The sequence below is a fragment of the Myxine glutinosa genome, chromosome 1 (genome assembly GCF_964187855.1).
Source record: "Myxine glutinosa chromosome 1, kmMyxGlut1.1, whole genome shotgun sequence".
In the NCBI taxonomy this organism is placed as follows: Eukaryota; Metazoa; Chordata; class Myxini; order Myxiniformes; family Myxinidae; genus Myxine; species Myxine glutinosa.
Genome location: NC_136261.1, coordinates 66,076,996 through 66,101,491, shown reverse-complemented (window position 1 = coordinate 66,101,491; position 24,496 = coordinate 66,076,996). Strand labels below are relative to the sequence as shown.

At 48.7% G+C, this 24,496-nt stretch overlaps 1 protein-coding gene across 2 annotated transcripts in view; it reads left to right on the top strand.

Moving 5' to 3' along the window:
• The first annotated feature begins 2,327 nt into the window (after positions 1–2,327).
• LOC137424756 (T-cell surface glycoprotein CD4) overlaps positions 2,328–24,496 on the top strand; it is a 39,039-nt gene continuing 16,870 nt past the window's right edge. For both annotated transcript variants that reach the window (XM_068112533.2, XM_078772698.1), the window contains exons 1-5: positions 2,328–2,512; positions 11,814–12,197; positions 12,308–12,538; positions 12,668–12,943; positions 13,045–13,284. In XM_068112533.2, the coding sequence (XP_067968634.2) occupies positions 2,455–2,512; positions 11,814–12,197; positions 12,308–12,538; positions 12,668–12,943; positions 13,045–13,284 (1,189 nt within the window). In that variant the 5' untranslated portion in view covers positions 2,328–2,454. The remainder of the gene's footprint in view (positions 2,513–11,813; positions 12,198–12,307; positions 12,539–12,667; positions 12,944–13,044; positions 13,285–24,496) is intronic.

Sequence of the window (24,496 nt, the reverse complement as noted above, 5' to 3'; positions counted from 1 at the left end):
CCCCCCCCTCCTCCCCCCCCCCCCCCACTCCACAGTAATCCTGGATCCACCCCTGTATGCTACATCGTCTCTCTCCCTACAGTGAGACGCACCTCCTTCCGCCCCCAACTCTTGATTGTCGGTGGTGATTTCAATTGTCACCATGCAAATTGGTAGGGTGTTGATGACTCTCTCATCAGCTACAGCACTTCAGGAAAGGACTTCTGTGACTCCATGGGACTGAATCAATATGTGACCTTTCCCACCCAGATTTCTGTCAATGGCAAATCCTCCCTTCTGGATTTGGTTATGAACATCTTCCCCAGCAATATCTTGTGCTTTCTCTGTACTCCCGATACAATTCGATTCGATTCGATACAATTTGACCATGTGCTTATGAAGGTCAACGTCTCTCAAGAGTAGCCTCGACCCCGGAAAGTCTGGCAGTTCTCTCAGGAAAATGGGCAAGAACTGTAACCAGTCATTGCACTTCAGGACTGGTCTCCTATATTTACCACCACTGCTCTTAACTCAGCCTGGGAATACCTAGACAGAAACCTGCTCTCCCTTATGAACAGATGAATTCCATCTTGTCTTCCGTTGTCATAACCATCTTCCCACCCATGGTACACTGAACCTGATGGTGAGGCAGTTCGTTGAAACAGCTTGCTAGAAGCTTGCTAGAAGCAGTTGCTTGAAACAACTTCTCCGCCGAGAAGGCCAATCCGACCGAAGGCAACCGAGGAAACCCACAATAAGTGTGTCCATTCTCAGGAAAGTCAGAATACAATATCTTTCCAAGCTCAAGATTGAACTTTCAAACTTGTCTCCCCCCTCTAACACCTGGTGTCACCTTGTTAAGTCCAACTCTGGTGTATGCTCTCCCTCCATCCTGTCCATGTCTTTAAATGGCACCACAGCTGTCTCTGCTAGAGAGAAGTCCAAATGCCACAATTCTGTGCATGCTTCCAAATCTTGTGTTCCCAATCCCACGCTCTGTATACTCACCCTACCTAATCACAACCAACTGCTCCTGAGCTCTGTCTCTTTTGCACATGAAAATGTGGATAACTTTCTGACAACCCTCAACTGATTCTGCAATTGGAGTGAACTGAAACTAAAAACTTTCTCTACTGCTTTTGCCCTTCCTCTCTCTTCCCTTTTCATCCTATAATTTACCCGAGGTCATTATTCCATCTGCCTGGAAACCAACCAACATCAGTGCATTGCAAAATGTGCAACAACCGATCCCCTCAACTACAGACCTTTTAGTTTACTTCCAATCATCAGCAAGGTCATGGAATCCATCATCACAGTTGATATAAAATCCTTCCTTTTCTCCAACGGCCTCATCTTAGATCACAAATTGGGATTCAGTCAATGTCGCTCTACCTTGAACATGCTGCTTCTATTCTCCCAATAATGGATGGACGCACCAAGGCAACGTTCTCGGCCCCATCCTATTCCTAATCTTCATCACTGATCTATCTGACTCCCTTGAAATACTCCATCACTTTGCTGATTACTACACTCTCTGCCGAGACATCTTCCAGGTAGACAGGCAGGAGATTCTTTCCTCTGTTCAGACCTTGACAAAATCACAAACTGATCAAACACTTGGAATATATCTTTTCATTCCGGGAAATCCCACACACTTGCTGTTTCTCTCTGAAAGAACATAAGGTTTTGTTCTGGCACGTGATTCAAACCGAGTTTTGGTGGAATATGTAAATTATCTGGCACCTGCCCCATAGCTTATGATACGGAGCTCACTACGACAACTATGAAATGGGGAGAAAAAGGGGGAAAACCTCCCTAACCGTCAGCACCGCATTGTCACAATCAACCCGCTATGCAAAGGGTATGCTGCACGTGTGTTATGGAAATAACTAACCGAGGGACTGAGGAGGAGGGGTGATTCGGTAATGAAAGATAACCAGCCGTCTTGTCGAAACTGTCACTCCTTCATCCTCTCAACAACTTTTTAATCCTTTTATTGTTCTGATTTTAGACCAATGAAAGACCGGTACTGCATTAGATGCCACATGAGGCAACATAATTCCCACTATGTTTTCATTCGCATGAAGATGTTTGTCCCAACAGATTGAGACAAAACTATTCTGGAGATACTTAAATACAAAAGTAACTGAAAAGAGCATTTAATAAATCATGATTTTCAGTCTGTCCTTGTACACAAAGCTCTTATCTAGTCGATCATGTTTGTACATTTCTCAAAATAGGGAAGTGTAATCATCCAGCTGTGTCCTGTGTCACAATGTCATCTCTTCACATGCATTTCCTGTGGAACATGATGTTGCATAAAAATATATTTCACCCTTCCCCTTCCCAGTCTAGACGAGCTGGTTGTTCCTTTTCCAGGATCAGTAAAAGCTCGAAGTCCAATAAATACTTTCAGAAGGTTAAAGACGATCGATTATTGATCAGAAATTCTTGTGATTTTAACAAATTCTCATCATGGCAAACTCCAACATTCCTCAAGGTCTCCTCCTCACATTCTTCATTCTGCTTCCGTGTGAGTACATTTCCTTATTGCAGATAAAATACAAAATCTCCTTCATCGAGTCTGAATATAAAAGTACAATTTCATTTCATTTCATCCACATTATCAGACAAATTCATGTTCTTATAAATTCAGAAGTATCAGTTCCGATCGGTATGTTCCATCTCACTATTTACTTGTCATTGTTCTTCAACACACTCAATGCTTTTGATGGGCCATTCTGCATTGTTCTTCAAGAAGAACTTGAAACACCCGAACAAGGACCAGCCGAACCTGGATTATAATCACTGAGAATCTTTTTGCAGTTTCTTAAAGTATGTGAATGAAAACGATTATCATCCTCACTTCGAGGTTCATCCTTGCTTGTTTTCGTTCTCATCGGACACTTGTTATTTTGCTCTTGTACATCTTGACTTCCTTTCAAAGTTCCAATTTATTGGGTTGCTCAGGTTTTCTGGCTTGAAATTGCAGGAAGGTTTTTAGCTTAAAAACGACCTCCGATGTCTACTTCATTCCCTCTAACTCAAAATGATACAAAATAAGGAGGGAAATAAGGAAGAGATGAAGTTAGCTGACATATTCACTCTGATGCTCCTGCAAGTCTAACCTGGTTCCTCCAGAATACTCAAGCAACATCAGGGGATTGATAGACAATGGATAAGAGCCACTATCTCTTGGGCTTCATGGAGTTAAGAATGGCCATTATTTGCCTTGTGATGATCACACACACACACACACACACACACACACACACACACACACACACACACACACACACACACACACACACACACACACACACACACACACACGGGCAAATCCACGGAAAATGTGACACCAATGACAAAGTTTAAAATTGTCATCACAGTCTCATGTGGACCAATGGGGCACAAGTTGATCTTTTCAGGATTGGAACTTTCCTGACATAAAGTGAAACATTTTGGTTTTCAGAATAACTGCCAAATTATGTATATACAGTATTGTAATATTGTAAACAACAGCATTGGCGGTCTACTTGCTTCCTGCATTTCTGCAAGCCCACATATCTGAATGATTAACTTGTATATGGTTTAGTATCTTTGTATCACAGGTTATCAAACAAATTACAAAAATCAGATGATTTCATTTCTTCATTAAACAAACCGTTGATGAAATTTTATGTACATTGATGTGGGGGTAACATCAGTTATCAGAACCACCGCACCTTGAAAGTTCCATGACAGCCATGACGTTATATTTGATGGTGGTTGATAGTTTTCATCGATGGTGAAACCTTTCCCAAACCAGTCTCGATTTAGAGTGAATGGAGATTTTTTTCAATTTAGTGAATACAGTCAATTTCAACATGTGCTTTTGTCTTCGCAAGGACATATACATCAAGTCATAATTTATGCATCTTTTCTTTCTGGAAGTCAAGGATTTTCACTCTGAAGGAAAGCGCAAGTCACTCGCATGATCTGTTTCGCCCATTTCATCATTATCATTTCGCTCATTAGAATTACACCTGTGCACAGCAGGATGAAATCCAGAGTGCCCATTCACAACGGAGGCAAGTGGGTATATTTACATCAGTCGTCTGGCATTGTGGATCCTGCAGTTCAGGTGTCATCGTGTCCGACAACTTGGCACACACCAAATACAAACCTCAGATTGCCAAGATTCTTGAGGCTCCACCTGCTGCAGTGAGTTGAGTATCTATTTGGTCCCATGGTCCGTCTTCTCAGTTCACAAACCATTTCATGGCTGCAGCATTGGTCGCTCTTCAGGTAGATCATGGCAAGAAGCTTGACTGGAATTTATTCGCGACCAGCCATGAAAAGGGTGTGGTTGATGGAATCAGGGGAAGAGTCAAGAGATTTGTGGGGAACAAGGTCACGGCTCGCAAGAATAACGTCACGAATTCTCATGGCTTCACAAAAGCTTCGGGGAACATGAAAGTGTCAGTCCATTGATCTGAGAGAATAACAAATTGCACATCGAAGAGAACCATTCGAAGAAGTTTTCACAACTTTACAAATCCTTCACATGGCTGTCAAGGATGGAAAACCAGCAACCAGCTTCATCACATTTGATGGGTATTCATCAACACCATCTGTAGACTTCAAGCTTGCGATTTGATATCGGTGGAATACGATGGCATACTCCATGCTGGAGAAGTGAAGAAGGTGTTGGGATCTCAATGTCACGTGTCCGTCATGGTATCTGCTGGAAAGTTTTGGAAGTGGCCTGAAAATGAGGATAAGACCTCCTCCCATTGCAACAAGATAATGAGAAAGCTTTCAGCTCCAACAGTAGTTCATGCATGAGGACACTTCCCTTTTGATAGTTCTTCATAAAATGATCAAATGCAAAAATACTATGAAAGAGGCTTTACTATATGTCTGCGCTTTGCTATGATCTTTAATAATTAGATTAATGAACAGGATTAAATAATTAAATTATATATGTGGTAAAATTTCCTGCCCAGACCATGAATTGAACCCAGATCCTCTGGAAAACCGAACCAGTGATCTTCCATGTGAGCTACTTCCATGATATGTTTTATTGCATGTGAAGCGGCCTTTCAGTGGTTGAAGGTGTCGCTCGTGGTGTCGTCGAGCCTGTTCGTAGTGTAAAAGTTGTAGGTGGTGTCGACAGTGAAAGCATGAAAGGTGAGGTGAAAGGTGAAAGGTCAGACCTGGGGAGTAATTTCTCTGTCATCGCTGGGTGGGGGTTTTGTACCCAAGATGCCGTTTGGGCCCACGTTGTTTATTGTGTTTATGGTGATGTGATGGTGCAACCTGTGATCATGTGAATGGCTTTGTCTTGCATGGTCTGCATGGTGTTATATGTGTGTTGATCGGCTGAAGGCCTAAGATGAGCTGGCGTCGGTGCATGTGAGTGCCCCAAGCGTGTTCAGCCTGGGTGTACATGTTTGTTTTTTTCACGTTTGTGATGTGATCCAAGAATGACATGAATGTGTTGAAATTGGCGTCGAGTATTTTTGTTTGGTGTGTGAGATAGGGATGTTGTAAAGTGTGATGTGTGGTGCAGGGCCATGTTCCGAGGTGTAATTTGGGAGAAGAGTGAACCCTGTTGATTTTGAGGGGGCTGTTTTAGTCTGTTGATGGTGAGCCAGGTTTGTCGGGTGCTGAGGAAGGGTTGAAGTTTTGCTGTGATTGTGTTGATGTTGCTTTAAGTAGAAGTGATGGTTATATCATCCACATATGAGGCTAATTTAATTCGATGTTCACGGGTGGTTGTGGAATGTCATGCATGAACAGATTACAGAGTGTGGGGGAGAGGACTGAGCTTTGAGGGACTCCATTCAGGAAGTATCGTGTGCGTGATGACCTGCTGTTAAAAATTACGAATGACTGTCTGCATGATAGGTCATTGGCCAGCCAGCGTTTGATGTTGTTATGCATGTTTGTGTTGAGTATTGTGTTTGTGCGTAAGAACTTTGGGAGTGTGTCAGACGCTTTTGCCGATGTCTACTATGGTGAGAATAGTGCGTGCTGGTGGTGGTTTTCTATTGTTGAAGCCTTCAAAAGTGTTTTGTGTGAGGTTTGTGAGGAGAGTGGTGGTGGAGTGGTTTGGTCTGACTCCATGTTGGGTGTGTGAGAGAGGGATGTGAGGGTTTGTTAGTGCAAGTATAAGATGTTTGTAACTTTGGAGGGTGTGCGGAGTAATGTGATCGGTCTGCAGGAGGCTGTTTTGGTGGGTTTCAGGAGGGTAATGATCTTGCCGAATTACCAAATGTGGGGAATTCTTGAGTGTTGGGAGGAAAAATTGCTTATATTTGTGAGGGCTGATATGCCGTGTAGCCCCAGGTGTTTTGAATGTAAATTGGAGATGTTGTGAGGGCCGGTATCCTGCAAGTTCTTGATGTTTTTTGTTGTTGGTGCAGGAGTGAATGACGTGATGGTGGTGTCGAGTTGGTGCTGATTTTGCATCTTGTAATACATCTTTCCTCTTTTCCGTGTTATATTTGACTAGTGCTTGTGTTATGGTCGATGAGGATGTTAGCGAGTTGGTTTTTCTGATGTTATGCTGTCTATGGTAGTTATGGCTGCATGTGGGGTTGTGATGCCGCTGTTGGAGTTATTGATGCTGTTTATGGTTTGTATGAGTGTTTGGTGTTGGTTGAGTGGAGTAGTTTAGTGTGTGCAGAAAGGAGTGCCAGTTTTGTCTTTTTCTTCATGAGTATTTTGTTGTTGATTTCTGTGTTTAGTGTTTGAATCATTTCTACTTTGTCTGGTGCTTTCGGTGTTGGTGTGTTGTGTTTTGGATTGTCTTGTTGTTTGAGGTGTGCGATTTCTGGTGAGTAGTTGGGGTTGTATTTTTTGATATCGCCCTTTGGTTTGTATTTGATAGCTGTGGTTGTGATGATCATATTGAACTGTTTGATATGAATGTCAATGTTAGTGATGTTGTTATTGTTAAGTTGCTGGAATTGTTGTTCAGTATCTTGCTCAAAGTTGTCCCACATTGGTTTTTTGCAATTGGTGAATGTTTTGTTTGAATGTTTGAATGTTGATGGGAGGTGATCTGAACTGTTCTCCACGTGGTTGTGGTGCAAAGTGATGCAGAACAGAATGATATGTGTGGTGATGAGTTATTGTAATCAGCTTGATGTTTGGTGCTTGTGTGTGTGTGTATGTGTGTGTGTATGTGTGTGTGTGTGTGTGTGTGTTTGAGTGTGTTTGTGTGTGTGTGTGTGTGTGTGTGTGTGTGTGTGTGTGTGTGTGTGAGTGTGTGTGTGTGTGTATGAGTGTGTGTGTGTGTATGTGTGTATATGTGTGTGTGTGTGTGCGTGTGTATGTGCGAGTGTGTGCGTATGTGTGAGTGTGCGTGTGTGTGTATGTGTGAGTGTGTGTGTGTATGAGTGTGTGTGTGTGAGTGTGTGTGTGTATGAGTGTGTGTGTGTGTGTGTATGTGTGTATATGTGTGTGTGTGTGTGTGTGTGTGTGTGTGTGTGTGTGTGTGTGTGTGTGTGTGTGTGTGTGTGTGTGTGTTCTGGATTGTTAAGTATAAATAACTAATTTGGTTGTGTAACAATGGTTTGGCCTCTGGAGTTTGGTTAGTCATGGGTCCACCAGGCCTTATCTGTGGCATTGACGTCCCCACCGATGATGGTTCCCCGATGATGGATGATGATGGATGGACAAAGGTTCTGCAGTTGTCTGGAGTATTTGGTTGGTATCGTGGCGGATGTGTCTGGTGGTATGTAAATGTTTATGATGTTTGTGTGTTCTTTTTTGTTTGCAGTTTTAATTTTGAAAGCTTGAAGTTCATTAGGGTGTTGTCTGGTGGAAGAAGTGCTTTTGTGTCTTGTGTGATATTTGTGTATCGAATTGAATTGTGTATGTGATGAGGCCTCCATCTCTGGTGTTCGGTCTCTCTGTGTATAATGGTGCACAGTGGGGATGCTCGGTGTTGTGTTTGTCTCATGTAATTTGGTTTCTTGTATGATTTCTATACGAATGTTGTTTGTGAGAATGAAGTGTGTCAGTTTCATGGCTTTGTTGATGAGGCCATCTGTGTCGTACTGGAGGATATCAAGGTTGTTTGTGCGTTTAATGGGTTGCGGAGGTTGGGGTCCCAGTTTCTATGTATCTGTCTAAAATGAGGGGAAAGGGGAGAACTGCCATGGGGGAGATGGGGTGGGGAGGTCACTCCCTGAAGAAGAAGAATGAAAATAAATACATAAACCTTTGTTGTGCATACGTGATGCATGTGTGAGAGTGATGTGTGGTGATTTGAGTGATTGTGTGAAGTGTTCCTGTGGAAGATGAGAGGGAGTGGGCCGGTCCATGGGGACCGGTCGGTGCTCTGACGAATCTGTGCAGCTGGGAAGAGTGGGGAAGATTTGGTCCCCGTCTTGCGTTGGGTGGTGCAACCACCGTCCCACTTTGTCATCCTCGTTGTGGGTGTATCGGGTCAACAAACTGCTGAATCCTTTATTCATGACCATTTAGGCTCATTCATAAACTAAATCGAACCCCCTAACTTGACGAGGCCGCAACGCACAGATCGAGTCCCATCACAGCGCTTGCTGCACAAACTGCAAGTACCAAGATTCACCTGCCATGCAAACACCTTGTCTCTGCCCTGCTCAACACCATTCAGGAGGTTTGCAGCCAGGAATATTAATTTTAACCCAAGGAGCACACCGACCCTCTGAACCAACGTTAACGTCAATTGCATAAATTATGCCAACACATCCCTCCCAACTAGGAATCGTCTAAATGGCGCACTCTATATACATATATACATATATACACAACTGTCCTATGTGGGGAAATGACTCGTCCAGACCAGGAATCGAACCCAGATCTGGGTGACCCTGACTGAGCATGTAATTTTCCCACACACGGAATTGCCACTCTCTTTCTGTCACTGCTTCCGGGGCATTCACTGCCAACCATAGGAGCACCAATGGCCTGCTCACGATCGCTCAGATGGCAGAGCACTGGTACAGTTCGTCAGAGGACCTGGGTTCGATTCCTTGTTCGTAATTTTCCCAAATATGAAATTAATTAGTTATAATCCTGCTCATATAATATATACTAGCGTGACTCGGCGTGCCTCACCATACGTCGTTTCAGAGGGACAGGCATATTTGACCATTTTGGTGTCTTTTGGGTCTTAATGGTGTTTTGGGTCTTCAGGGCTATTTAGGTATTCAGGGTCTTTTGGATCCTCTGGGCCTTTTGGCGTATTTTGGGTATTTGGGGTGTTTTGGGTCTTCAGGGTCTTTTGGGTCTTTGGTGTTTTTAGTGGATTTTGAGTCTTAAGGGTGTTTTGTTTCCTCTGGGTCTACACGAGTCTTTGGGGTATTTTGGTTCTTCAGGGTATTTAAGGGTATTTTGAGTCTAAAGGGTCTTTAAGGGTATTTTGGGTCTTCAGGTTGTTTTGGTTCCTCTGGGTCTTTCGGGTCTTTGGGTCTTCGGGGTCTTTTGGGTCTTTGGGGTGTTTTGAGCCTTCGGGGTCTTTTGGAGCTTCAGCACCATTTGGGTCTTCAGTGCCATTTGGGTCTTCAGGGTCTTTTGGATCTTCTGGGCCTTTAAGGGTATTTTTGGTCTTTGGGGTCTTTGGGGTATTTTGGGTATGTAAGGGTCTTTGTGGTCTTCAGGGTGTTTTGGGCCTCTGGGTCTTTGGGGGTTTTCAGGGTCGTTTGGGTCTTCACAGTTTTGAAGGGTCTTTAAGGGTCTTTGTGGTCTTCAGGGTGTTTTGGGTATTTGGGGTGTTTTGGGTATTCGGGGTGCTTTGGGTCTTTGGGGTGTTTTGGGTCTTCAGGGCTTTTTGGGTATTCGGGGTGTTTTGGGTCTTCGGGGTGTTTTTTGCGTTTGGGGTCTTTAACGGTCTTTGGGGTATTTTGGGTCTTTGGGGTCTTTTGTGTCTTTGGGCCATTTAGGTCTTCAGGGTTTTTTTTGAGTCTCAGGGCCATCAATGGTATTTTGGGTCTTTGGGGTGTTTTGGGTGTTGTTGTGTGTAAGCTGTATCTTTGTCTTTGGGGTCTTCATGGTCTTTTTGGGTCTTTAAGGGTATTTTGGGTATTCGGGGGTCTTGGTGGTCTTAAGGGTCTTGGGGGAATTAAAGGGTCGTCAAATGTATGAGGGGTCTCAGCAGTCTAAACGTAATTGAGAGGGTTAATTCAGAAGGTTTTAATTTTCTTTGAAGAAGAAGAAGACGATGACGTATAATGTCGCATACATTATGTTGCATTCTGTACGTTTGCTCTGTTATAATATAAGATATATTGTTGCAGTTGTGCCATAAAGGCAAACTCCCTATAGTTAAATTGCACGCCAACATGTAGCCTGCATTAGTTAGTTATGTCTTATTGAATGTAAAGAATAGCCCTTCCCATTGTGTAGTCATCAAAACCAATATGCGTTGAAGTTAGGCAAAATGTCAAACCCTCGTTGGTTAAAGGCGTGGCCATTAAGATATGCAGGAAAGCGTGGCCAACACCACAGGCCCACGTGACTAATGGACAGTGAAACCTCCCCTGAACGAAAGAGGGAAGGAGGAATGAAAACTTCATTGGGGGAGGGGAGATCGAAGGCCAGCATGTGACCAATGGGGAGCCGGGAACCTGTCGCCACGATGCGGCAAACCTCAGCCAATGGGAGGCTGTGAAACTTTTGGAGGGGCATGGGCAGTCCTGATATTAGTCCACGCAGATCGATGATCATTCTCTTTTGCCCGGGATTTCGCCACGCCACGACCTCCTGCTGTGTTCCCTCTGCTCTTGCCTCCTTTCGCCAGGTCCACGACGAGACCTCGCTTGCGCAGTTCGGTTCTTCCATGACACGTGTTGCCCTTTGCTTTGTCTTCTTGATAAACACCAAGTGTCTGCACCGATCGTTTGCGCCATCTGGCTGACCTGCAAGCGTTGGAAATTTCCACTCGTCCGACCTGCGCAGGATCTACCTCGTCCAGGCTGCACGTGAGGACCGAACTGCAACACCAGACCACGTGGTCACCAGCCAGGAACCCCAAGGACGTACATCGGTACGGCCTTTAACCAGTGCCCTTTTAGTCCCTGTGAGAGTGTGCGTCAGAGAGTGAGGGCGCCAGTCGGGGTTTATTAGTAAGTAATATTTGGTAAGCTGTATCTTTGTCTCTTTTTCTGTGCCTTACGAATAAAAGGCTGTACATTTTGTTCTGCACTTCCAACCTGTTCGTTACGTCCTTTCACCATTGGCCGAGCACCATCCGGGACTGAATTTGGCTCGAATCGGGTCCATAAATCCTGTTGGGGTAAGGCCGCTTTCCACATCGTGCAAAACCGCTCGGCATTCAATAAGGTGTGTGAAAGTTCGATCCCCGGTTTCTCCGGTCACGTGGCTTGAAGGTATTTGGGAATATTGACCAGTAAACTCTTCGACGCGCGACTGGGAAATTGGCGATCGGAATTGCCTCGCAATCCGTCAATCACGAGTTTAGTCGCTCGCGGTCAACGGCCTGTGTGGAAGCGGGAGTTCATGGGGAAAAGGGGCATAACCCCCCCCTTAGTACGTCGACGAACCCTGGATCCTCAACAATATAATACACAATTTCTCAAAAATCTGTGGACGAATCATAACAAAACTCCAAATCCAGATCCGATCTATCAGTGGATACAAAACATGAACTGTTCAACCTGGTGTAGGTGTGTTCTCGAAGAGTGCCGATCTTGTTTTAATTTGTTTCATTAACTTCATGATTAAACCACATCTGATGATTCAATTATATTCAAATAAACACGAAAAATGAACAAACCTCAATTTTTTAAATGAAGTAATTTTATATAATAACTCACAATGTTTTCTTGTGTTTTCAGGTGTTGAACACTCACGAGCTGTGGAAGAGAAATCCGTGTTTGTAGTTGTGGGTGACGAGGTGACGCTGCCATGTTTGTTCAACAGATCATTGTGGAGAGAAGGGACGCGGGTGGAATGGGATTGGAAGAAGAGGAACAGGTTAAACATCATGAGAATCATCAGGGAAATCATCATGCACCAAGACTTCCCGGATGAAGGGTTCACTCGGGGTAGATTTGATCATAATCTGAACATTACCGGTTATGGAGTCAAAGAAGGAGATTTTTCTCTCCTTATCTCACCTGTCCGTTTTTATGATTATGGAACATTCACCTGTCACCACGTTAATCGTTCCACTGACAAACGAACCAAACTCGCTGCGGTAAAACTCGTCACTGCTAAAGGTGAATATTTATCATTATGTTTATTAATAAATACAATCATTGAATAAACACATGTGATTAATATAAATTAACGAAGTAATTAATTACAATATAATGTTTGTTCTTCACAGTGACGAGCCGGGGGAACCCGGTAGAGGAAGGTCGTGAAACCACCTTGAGGTGCTCGATCCGTGGTGCTGATGGTGACGTGGAGTGGATGAGGGGGCACCTGTCGGTAGGAAAGGGAAAGGTAATGAGAGTTTCACAAATGGGGATCACTGATGGGGGTAAATGGACCTGCGTCGTCTCCACAATGAACAAAACTCGTCTCACCATCAATTACTTTATCAACGTCTATAAACGTGAGATAATTATTTAATTATTGTCTTATTATATAATTTATCTTTAGTTTCACTTTTATTCACATTTGTTATTTAACATTAAACATTCAATTTCTCGTGTTATTAAACATCCCATTCCCTCTCTTACAGGAGGATCACGTGATGGTGTAAAGAGAAGTATTTATATAACTCCAGTTAACAGTAACATCACCTTACCAGGTGTGAATCGTAACAGCACTCGATGGTATAAAGTGAATGAATCAAAATCTCTGATGAAGGATCGAGATGAACAAACAAATGGGAAATTCACAATCACCGAGGATTTCTCACTTAGAATCTCCGATGTTCGTCCCGAGGACACCGGACATTACGAGCGTCGATCTGATCCGGATATTTATTATATATCGATCATCATCATCGTCACAGGTAAGCTGCTCCACCTGTAGTTATTGTAACAGAAACATTATGAGTTTCAAATAGGTTTTTATTGGAAAAATAAACAATAACATCTTTACTTTCACCTCCAGCTCGAGTAGCCCCCAAGAACGAAGTTTCTGAAGGAACTGCAGTGAATTTGACCTGTGACCTTTCACATCCTGTACCAAGTGTAACGTTCGGGTGGCGCCATGATACATCTGATCGTGACGTCACAAACCAGTCCAGTTTCACTTTCACATTTGTTCCTGAAGATGCAGGAAAATGGATGTGTGTTCTGTTTGGAGAATCAGGAAGAGTTATCACAACAATCTCACAAACAATTACAGAAGGTACGTTTTGCACCTTTTGGACACGTGACTCGGTTAATCAAGCTCATCAACAGAAGGGGAAAGTTACAAAACACCAATTATTACTCCCGCGAGGGAGTAATGCATTCGATCGCGCGTGTGTGTGTGTGTGTGTGTGTGTGTGTGTGTGTGTGTGTGTGCGCGTGTGTGTGTGTGTGTGTGTGTGTGTGTGGGGGTGTGTGTGTGGGGGGGTGTGGGGGGGGGGGGGGTGGTGGGGGTGTGTGTGTGGGGGGGTGGTGGGGGAGTGTGTGTGGGGGGGGTGTGTGTGTGTGGGGGGGGGGGTGTGTGTGGGGGGTGTTCGTGTGTTTGTGAACAAGATATCTGGAAAAGTTCTGAACGGATTTGGATGAAAGTTGGTGGGATGATTGCCCTTGGGATAAGGAAGAATTGATTAGTTTTTGGTGAAGCTCAGGATATTATTCCGGGTTTAGGAATTTTTTGAAGGATTGTTTACCATTGGAAGACAGGGCTCTTTTTTTTTTTTTTTTACATTATCTTCTATATATTCTATATTTAACATTGCGATATGAAAATAGTTTTCATATTTGTTGTAAATGTAGTTTAAACTCGTGGTTATGCGTTAGAGCGGTGCATTCTGGTAGCAGCGTCGTCTTCAAGGTTCTTTTTTTTTCTTTCTAATAAAGACATATTGTCATTTTTAAACCACCAAAGTGTATATTCGGTTTCCCCGTTTCATAAAATGTATTGTTTGATACGTATAATGCTTTAAAACCTTTTTTTTTTTTCTTTACCTCAGAAGAGATATCAACATTTACCTCAGCGAATGCCAATCGCGGTGTCAGTATTTGATGAACTTATAAAGACTTAGGTGACTTATAAATGTGACCAGCATGTGCACGGGATTCTTCCCAGAAGAATGAGTGGTCGCATTAGCTTGTACGACTTAAAATGAGCGAGTTTTGTTTTCACGTTTGGGCCAGTTTTACATGTTGTATCCTTAAGGAATGAAACGAATGTTTTTCCTGGCTTACAATTTTAATTGAAGTCACACTTGCCTCAAAATACACTCACCTATATGGAATTGAACGCTGAATCCGAAAATGTAAGTGAAATTGCTTTGTTTTATTTTTAACATTATCTTCTATATATTCTAAATATATATCTGTGCAGTGTCTGTCTTGTGTTGTCACTGAACTACTCCCTCAAACTTTTGTGAAATCGTACTATTCCAACTTGACCCATGGCGGGAATATGCGCTCTACTGAGTGGCGTTCTAGTCGTAACATTAAATCTACAATATTGAGGAGATTAACAATAAAGCTATTTGATAGATGTGATTAAATATTGTTAAATAATGTATTGTGGCAGACACGAAAGCTCACTGGCGTGAGGGCATCATTCCACGCACCAAGTGGGCGGCGGCCACGCCCGAGGGGTAGGCGTGGCCGCGGGATATACACCGGGCGCGCAGCCCGGAGCGCGCCAGTGCTACAGTTTTTTTTTTTGTTGTTTTTTTTTTTTTTGTATACAAGATCGAGGCTCGTGAAAGAGCTAACATTAATCACACAAAAAGACAAACCGACACACAAAACACAAAAAAACAAGGGGAGCGGCAGACAAGATGGGGAGAGAGGGGGAAGGACACAAAAGAGAGGGGGAAGAGGGGGAAGGACACAAACACAACATTTGAGAGCAGGGACATCGGGAGGACTTGGGGGGAGGTGGGAGAGGATTAAAACATATGAACACTGCAAGGACTCTGGGGTGAATTACCGGGGGTAGAAAAGATCAAGGTTTTCGATGGGGGACGATAAGAGATGGTGGTGAACAGCTGTTTTAAAGACCTGGAGGAAGGAGTGGGATTGAAGGGAGTGGGGGAGTTTGTTCCAGAGGCGGGAGAAAAGGGGAATGAAAGAGTGAAGGTGAGCAGAGAGCCTAGACTTTGGCAGTTTAACCATAAGAGGGTTGCAGGCAGATCTTGTGCGACCTGAAGGAATATTGGGGGGACAGAGCACAGAGAGAGCTGGGGGAGCAAGGCCGGAGAGGAGTCGGTAGAAGACAGAAAGACCACCAACCTGCCTGCGGTGAGTGAGTGAAAGGCCCTCGGCGTTGACTACATCGCAGGAGATTCCAATGATTCTGAAAGCTTTGGCCTCAACAGCGTGAAGCCGAGCAAGGTGTGAGGCAGGAGCACCAGCCCAGAGGGGGGAACAGTATTCCATTGAGCTGCGGATGAAAGCCTTGTATGTGGTGAGGAGCTCAGGTGTGCCAAGGAAGGACTTCGCACGACGGAGGATGCCCAGTCGGCGACTGGCTTTGGAGGCCAGCTTGGAAATGTGGTTTTCCCAAGAAAGATCATGGCAGATAGTGAGACCCAAAAGCTTGAGCGACAGAACTTCTTGGAGAGGATTGTTGAGAAAGTAGATGGGAGGGTTGTCCAGTCGGTCCTTTCGGAGAGACATTGTAAGAGTGTGAGATTTGTCAGGATTGAAAGACATGTTCCACTTGTTTGACCAGTCTGTGATTTTGTCCAGGTCTGCAGAGAGTGAGGAGGCTGCAGACTGCCGATCTGAGGGATGAGGAATGGAGCGACAGAGAGTAGAGTCGTCAGCAAAGAGATAGAGAGGATTTTCAAGAGAGTCAGAGAGATCATTGATGAAGACCAGAAAAAGCACAGGGCCCAGAACACTACCTTGGGGAACTCCAGCCTGAACAGGAAGAGGAGATGAGAGAAACCCATTCAGGGCCACACGTTGACTATGACCAGAGAGGACGTCCGCCAGCCATGCGTGGAGATTTCCATGGATACCAAAGGAGGAGAGTTTGGAGAGCAGAGCAGGGTGCCAGACCGTATCGAAGGCACGTGAAATGTCAAGGGAGACAGCTCTAATTTCCTGTTTGGCGTTGAGGACCTCCATCCATTGTTGAGAAAGCAGAAGCAGCATGTCCAGAGTAGAGTGACCAGGTCTGAAACCAAATTGATGATCAGAGATCAAGCCATTGGAGAAGAGGAAAGATTTAATATCTGAAGCAATGATGGATTCCATGACTTTGCTGATAATTGGGAGAAGGCTGATTGGTCTGTAGTTGCTGGCATCTGTTTTTGCACCTTTTTTGTGCAAAGCGGTGATGTTGGCTGATTTCCAAGCAGATGGCAGATGACCTTGAGCAAAAGAGAGGGTGAAGAGAACAGAAAGAGGGAGTGAAAGAGCAGAAGAACATGATTTTAGGACCCGTGGGCTGATGCCGTCAGGACCAGTTGCAGAATCAGAGTCGAGGGTTGACAGAAACTTTTCCACCTTGTCAGGAGGAAAGGACACAGAGTCCAGGAGCAGCTGGGTACGACTGGGTACGGTGGGTACAGAGAGGGATGGGTTTGGGACACAAGATTTAGAGGCAAACACAGAGTTGAGGCATTCAGCTTTTTCACGTGCGGAGTCAGCCGTTAAGCCGTTTGAGGTGAGGGAGGGGATGGAGGGGGAACAAACACCAGAAACAGATTTGACCAGACGCCACCAGGATTTGGAAGAGGGAGACAGATAAGAGAGTTCGGTCTTGAGAATGGTGAGATATTGTTTCCTGGCTCTCCTGAGGGTGGACACACACTTGTTTCGGGCTTTGTGAAAGGAAATGAGATTTCCTTCCGTTGGATTTGCTTTCCAGGAGACGAAAGCAAGTTGTTTCAGGGCAACAGCCTCACCACAAGATTCCGTGTACCATGGACGGGAGGAAGGGTATGACAACTGAAGACGAGATGGTATAAATCTGTGCATGAGAGAGAGCAATTTACTTTGAAAGAATTCCCAGGATGAGTTGATGTCAGAGGCGGTAGAGATGGGAGACCAGTCCAGATGATTGATGGCTGCTTGAAGACCGTGCCAGTTGGCCTGAGTGAAATGCCAGACTCGTCGACGCTGAGGAGGCTCTCTGAGAATGGTCAGAGAGATGTCCACTTTGACAAGCACATGATCAGATGAGCCGATTGGAGCAGAAGAAGAGCAGCAGACATTTTCAGGGAAGTTTGTCATAACCAAATCCAGAAGAGAAGATGCTCCGTTGACTGAGATCCGGGTCGGGAAATTGACAGATTGTGTCAGTCCCAGTGAGTCGCAGAAGTCCTTTGCTGAAGAGCCATGGCTGGTGAGAGAGGTACCCACACCCAGCCAACTGGCATGGTGACAACTGAAATCACCACATATGAGGAAGAGAGAGTTGGGATGGGTAGATAGAAGTTGGTCCATATTATCAGACAGTGAGATGTAGATGGAGTCATCGCTGATTGGTGGACGGTACAACACACATATGAACAAAAGGTGGGAGCGAAGGGGAAGCCGTAGCCAAAGGTATTCCTGGGGGTGAGGTGGAGAGAGGGCAGTGGAGGGCGAGTGAGGAAGAGAGTTTTTTATAAAGATAGCAACCCCACCTCCAGGACGAGGCTCAGGTCTATCATACCGGAGGAGGGAGTAACCTGGGAGAGATACCAAGGCATCAGAGACATCATGAAGGAGGAAAGTTTCTGTTAAGCAGATCACATCTGGTTTGTCAGAAGCAACCTGTATGGAGAGGTCAGTCAAGTTTGAGCGAAGGCCCCGGATGTTTGAGGTCCATACCGTTAATGAAGAGGAAGGGGGAGCATCCGGTCCAGAACAGGGGGGGGGGGGGGGGAGGGGTAGGGTAAGATGTGGAAGAGGAGGAAGAGGTAGGGAGAGCTGTTGAAGGTGTGTCAGAGATTTCAGAATAGCTTGGAGAAAGGGAAGAATGGGGCGGACAAAAGGTTTGATGGAGATTGGGTGAGGCACAGTGAGGTGTTATTTGAGGAGGGGGAAGAGCAAGGCAGAAGGTTTGGGGAGATGAAGGTGAAAGTTGGAAGGAGGAAGAAGCAGGGAGGATGCTTTGAGGAGGAGGGGTGAGAGGGGAGTCTAAGAGGGGAGGAGCGAGGGAGAGTCTCGTAGGGGATGGGTGTGGGAGGAGTTTAGGAGGGAGGGGAGGGAAGGGGCAAGGGGGGAGATTTGAAAGGGATGGGTGATGGGGAGGATTTGGAGGGGAGGGGTGAGATTGGATTTTGAAAAGTGTACGATTCATGGGAAACGAACATTTTTTGCAAAATGAGTTTGAGACCTTCGAGTCAAAAATACGTTTGAGGACACTGGAGGAGGGATGGAGTTCTGGATAGTTTATGGAATGTAGAAAGGAGGAACTGTAAGAGATGGTATTATATATATTTTTTGGAATGAATAGATTTGGTGAGCAAGACGAAAGCATCCTTTTGTAGGAAAAGAAGAAAAGGGTGTTATAATATATGAGAGAAAATAGTTGTTCAGGGGAGAGATTATACATTTCTAACCGCGTGATCGCGAACGAAGAACGAACGAACAAAAAGAACAACAAATAAACGAATAAGACCTGGGAAGGAAATATTTTTTTGGGGTTTTTTTTTTTTTTTTTTTCTGAGTACAGATATTAAACAAGGAGGTACGGGGTGAACGACTGGTACGAAACAGAGAACGAAAATAATTTCAGCGTATTCGACGAATCGCTGAGAGAAAAACAAACCACAAGGTCGAAGACGGTACGGTAGTCTAAGCCTACGAGTACTAGGCCGCAGAATACTCGATACCATTAACCGACGATTGTGTATACATGTACGAAAAATTAGCACCGAAAATTTTCCAAAAGATACGCTATAGGTACATACACCGAAAGATAGATACAGTCTCGACAAAAACACAATTGAGAAATATCACTTAGCTTCGAAAGCGTGAGCGCATGGAGCAGCTTCGAAAAGACGTGACCTCGCCGTGATCTCGCGAGATCCAGTTGAACTCGTTTAATAAAGACTCTTAAACTCACCGCGTTGTCCGCTTCCTTCTTGTTGAACAAGCAAGCGCGCGTAGCACCGCGCTTCATTGGTGACTCCGACGTTCTGGTCAGCCGTCGCTGACCACCCGAATACGCCATCGCAATGGCAAACAACGCGGTCCAAATGAAACTCCCCGTGTTCTGGGAGACGCAAGCCGAAGTCTGGTTCCTGCAGGCAGAAGCCCAGTTCCGACTTCGAGGCATCACGGTGGACGAGACCATGTACTGCCACGTGGACGCTTCCCTCGGGCCCGGCACGGCCGCCCGCGTCCTGTCGGTCCTGAGGAACCCACCGGCCGACGGCAGGTACGAGGTGATCAAGCGTCTCCTCCTCGCCACGTTCGGCCTCACGGTGGATGCACGGGCCGACCGCCTCCTGGACCTCCCCTAGCTCGGTGACACGCGACCGTCGGTCCGCATGGACCATATGCTGTCATTGATGGGCGACGAAACCCTAAATGTCTTTTCCGGGCGTTATTTCGACGCCAGCTGCCGGCACGAGTCCGCCTCGCGTTGGCGGTTCTGTGACGACGGAACCCCGAGTGCTCGCTGCTGAGGCCGACAGGTTCTTCGCGGCTTTGGACGCGCAGGCGAGTTTTGGCGTGGCCGCCGCGCATCCCGAGGCTGACCCTGATGTTGATGCACCACACCTCGGGGATCCCGAGGCTGACGCACTCCGCGTGGCCACCGCCACGCCACGCCCACCACCACCGCGAAAACCGCGGCCTCCGCCTTCGCCGCAAACCTGGTGCCATTTCCACGCCAGGTTTGGCCACAAGGCGAGGACTTGTTGCCCGCCGTGCTCCTTTGGCAAGTCGGGAAACTACAAAGCCGGCACTCGTTAGCGGCCCTGAGCGTCGGCCATTCCGGCAGCCTTTTTTTTTTTTTTTTTTTTGTATACAAGGTCGAGGCTCGTGAAAGAGCGAACATTAATCACACAGAAAGACAAACCGACACATAAAACATATAACATAGGGAGCGGTAGACAAGATGGGGAGAGAGGGGGAAGGACACAAACACAACATTTGAGAGCAGGGACCGAGAGACATGGAGACATCGAGAGATCTGAGAGAGGGCGAGGGATTTGGGGGGGGGCGTGGGAAGGGGGCGGTGGGAGAGGTATAAAACATATGGACACTGCCAGGACTTCCAGGAAAGAAGTTGGAATTTCAAACAAGGTGGATCTGGGGTGAATTAGCGGGGGTAGAAAAGATCAAGGTTTTGGATGGGGAGCCTTCTTTTTATAACGGACACCTTGTCTGGGCGCCGTTTCCTATGCGATACGGGGGCACAGGTGAGCGTTATCCCAGCCTCTACGTCCGACAAGCACACCGCGGGCCGGGGCCCCGCGTTGCTTGCCGCGAACGGAACACCCATACGCACATTCGGGAAGCGCTGCCTCTCCCTGCGGTTCGGAAGGCAACGCTTCGAGTGGATGTTCGTAACCGCTGGTGTCCCCATGGCACTACTCGGTGCGGACTTCCTCTGTGCACACGGGTTGTTGGTCGATGTGAAGAACAGACGTCTCATCCAGGCTGAAACGTTCAGCTCGCTGGCTTGCGCGCTGAGCAGCCCGTTGAGCGGCTCACTGAGCGGCTCACCGAGCGGCTCGCCAAGCAGCTTGCTGAGCGGTTCGTTCCCGGCGAGGTTAGTTTGTACGCTTCCGGTAGCGGACGACTTCACCCGCCTCCTTGCCAGCTTCCCGGCCCTTACGCGGCCCACCTTCTCAGCGGGGGCCGTCAAGCACGGGGTGGAACACCACATCCCCACCGCCGGGCCACCGATCTACGCCCGGGCACACCGCCTCGAGCCGACGAAGCTCGCGGTAGCTAAAGCGGAGCTCGCTACGCTGGAGCGGCTCGGCATCGTGCAGCGCTCCGAGAGTGCTTGGGCGTCGCCGCTCCACATCGTCCCCAAGCCCGGCAGTGGATGGCGACCGTGCGGGGACTACCGGCGCCTCAACGACGCCACCACCCCCGACCGCTACCCCGTCCCCCACATCCAGGACTTCTCCGCCCGGTTGGCGGGCATGTCCTTATTTTCGATGGTGGTCCTCATAGGCGGCTACCATCAGGTCCCCGTCAGGCCGGAGGACATCCCGAAGACGGCGGTCATCATGCCGTTCAGACTGTTCAAATTTCTTCGGATGCCCTTCGGTTTGAAGAATGCGGCTCAGGCGTTCCAGCGACTCATGGACAGCGTCTTGCGCGACTTGGATTTTGTGTACGTATACCTGGACGACATCCTCGTCGCCAGCGCGTCCCGCGAAGAGCACCTTCACCATCTCCGCACGCTCTTCGAACGTCTGGGCCAGCATGGCCTCATCGTGAACCCCGCCAAGTGCCGGTTCGGTGTCGCCGACGTCGATTTTTTGGGGCACCGCGTCACCAGGCACGGGGCCGTCCCCCTCCCGGCCTAGGTGGAGGCGGTGAAGGGGTTTCCGCGCCCCCGCACGATCAAGGGGCTCCAGGAGTTCCTGGGCATGGTAAACCTTTACCATCGGTTCCTGCCCCGCATCGCCCAGCTCCTGCGCCCCTTGCACGAGGCCCTCCGGGGGAAGCCGGGCAAAGGTGACGTTACCTGGACCGAGCAGATGGACGCGGCGTTCGCAGGCGCGAAGCTCGCCTTGGCTAACGCCACCATGCTCGCGCACCCGGCGCCCGATGCACCGATCGCCCTCACCACCGACGCCTCGGGCTTGGATTGCGCGACTTGGATTTTGTGTACGTATACCTGGACGACATCCTCATCGCCAGCGCGTCCCGCGAAGAGCACCTTCACCATCTCCGCACGCTCTTCGAACGTCTGGGCCAGCATGGCCTCATCGTCGCCAGCGCGTCCCGCGAAGAGCACCTTCACCATCTCCGCACGCTCTTCGAACGTCTGGGCCAGCATGGCCTCATCGTGAACCCCGCCAAGTGCCGGTTCGGTGTCGCCGACGTCGATTTTTTGGGGCACCGCGTCACCAGGCACGGGGCCGTCCCCCTCCCGGCCTAGGTGGAGGCGGTGCGCGGTGCACGAGCAATGGGTGCATGGTGCTTGGCAACCGCTGGCGTTCTTCAGCCGGCAGCTTTGCCCGCCCGAATGCCGCTATAGTACCTTCGACCGCGAGTTGCTCGGGCTTCACCTGGTGGTCAGGCACTTCCGCCATCTGCTCGAGGGCCGTGCGTTCACGGCCTTCGTCGACCACAAGCCACTGGTCTTCGCAATGGGCAAGGTCGCCGAGCCGTGGTCGGCCCGGCAGCAGCGTCACCTCTCGGCCGTGTCCGAGTACACGACGGACATCCGGCACGTCGCGGGGAAGGACAACCCGGTGGCGGATTGCCTTTCCCGGTCCGTCGCCCACGCAGTCCACCTTGGCATCGACTATGCCCGGATGGCGGCGAACCAGGCCGCCGACCCCGGCGTCCAGGCCTTGCGGACCGCCATCACGGGCCTCCGCGTCACCGAGGTGCCGTTCGACGGCGCGGCCCTCTTGTGCGACGTCTCCCTCGGGCGGCCTCGCCCCATCGTGCCCGCGGGCTGGCAGCGCCAGGTGTTTGACGCCTTCCACGGCCTTTCCCACCCGGGCACGAAGGCCTCCCAGAGGTTGTTCACCGACAAGTTTGTCTGGCATGGCCTCCGGAAGGCCGTCCGCGGCTGGACCAGGACGTGCCTCGCGTGCCAGCGTGCGAAGGTGCACCGGCACACCCAGGCCCCATTTGCCCCGTTCACGGTGCCGGAACGAAGGTTCGACCACGTACACGTGGACCTGGTGGGACCTCTGCCCCCCTCGTGGGGTTTCACCCATGTCCTGACAATGGTGGACCGCACCACCCGGTGGCCGGAGGCCATGCCTTTGGCGGCGACGACGGCGGCAGACGTCGCACAGGCGTTCTTCGCCACCTGGGTCGCCCGGTTCAGCACCCCCTCGGACATATCGTCCGACCGCGGCCCCCAGTTCACCTCGGACCTCTGGGGGGCAGTCGCGCGGGGGCTCGGGGTCCAGTTGCACCGAACCATGGCCTACCACCCCCAGGCCAACGGCCTGTGCGAGCGGTTCCACCGCTCGTTGAAGGCCGCGCTCCGGGCCACCCTCCGCGACGGCGGCTGGGTCGACAGGCTCCCCTGGGTTCTGCTGGGCCTCCGGACGGCACCCAAGGACGACCTGCGTGCATCCGCGGTGGAGTTGGTCTTCGGACAACCGCTGCGGGTGCCGGGCGAGTTCCTCCCCGACCCCACGGCACCATGGTCCGCGGCGCAGGAGCGCTCCGCGCTGCAGGATACAGCCTGCAGGTTCGCCCCGGTGCCGACGGCGCACCACGGAAACACCCGCTTACGCACGTCGCCCCGGAGCTTCGCACCGCGGAGTACGTCTTCGTCCGGCACGACGCCCACCGGACACCACTGCGGCCCCCGTATGACGGGCCTTTCCACGTGCTGGAGACCGGGGTGAAACACTTCACCTTGGACATCGGCGATACTCCCGACCGCGTCTCGGTGGATCGCCTCAAACCGGCCCACCTCGACGTGGACCACCCACCGGCGGTGGTTCGGCCCCCGCGTCGGGGCCGCCCCCCTGCGGGCGGACCCCTGGCACCGCCCAGGCCCGCCGGCACGCCGCCCCCCGGTCCTGCACCCATCATGGGTGCAGCCGGCAGCATCCCAGCTGGCATCCCTGCACCCCGGACGCTGCCGGTCGCCAGAGGGCGCTTCGGCCGGGTCATCCGTTTGCCCCGCAAACTGGCCCTCCAGGTGTGCGGGAATTCTGGGGGGGGGGGCGCATGTGGCGGACACGAAAGCTCACTGGCGTGAGGGCATCATTCCACGCGCCGTGGGCGGCGGCCACGCCCGAGGGGTAGGCGTGGCCGCGGGATATACACCGGGCGCGCAGCCCGGAGCGCGCCAGTGCTACAGTTGAGCTCGTTTAATAAAGACTCTTAAACTCACCTCGTTGTCCGCTTCCTTCTTGTTGTACAAGCAAGCGCGCGTAGCACCGCGCTTCAGTATAACATAAACTGGATCCACAATGCGGAGGGTACAGGTAAACCAATGTGACAAGTCTGCTCTCAACATCAAATGTGTGACGTGTACCTCTGTGCTGTTGTTACAAAATCACTTTCACCTTGGGACATTAGTTGTGGAATGGTCTGCCCTTTTCGAGAGTAATCCTAAAAACGAATAATATGCAGGATCCAGGAATATCTTTTCTTGCTTTACAATTGAACAATTATTTACATATTTTATTACTCAGGTAGAACTAGAAAAACTGTTTCCCCTAATTTTGACTTCATTTGTGTATCTCCAGGGGGTGCGTTCCGCTAGCAAGCAGCTTGTTTGATTCAAAGTGCTCAATGAAGCACTTCAACGAAACGGAGTGCTCGGCACCGCTTAA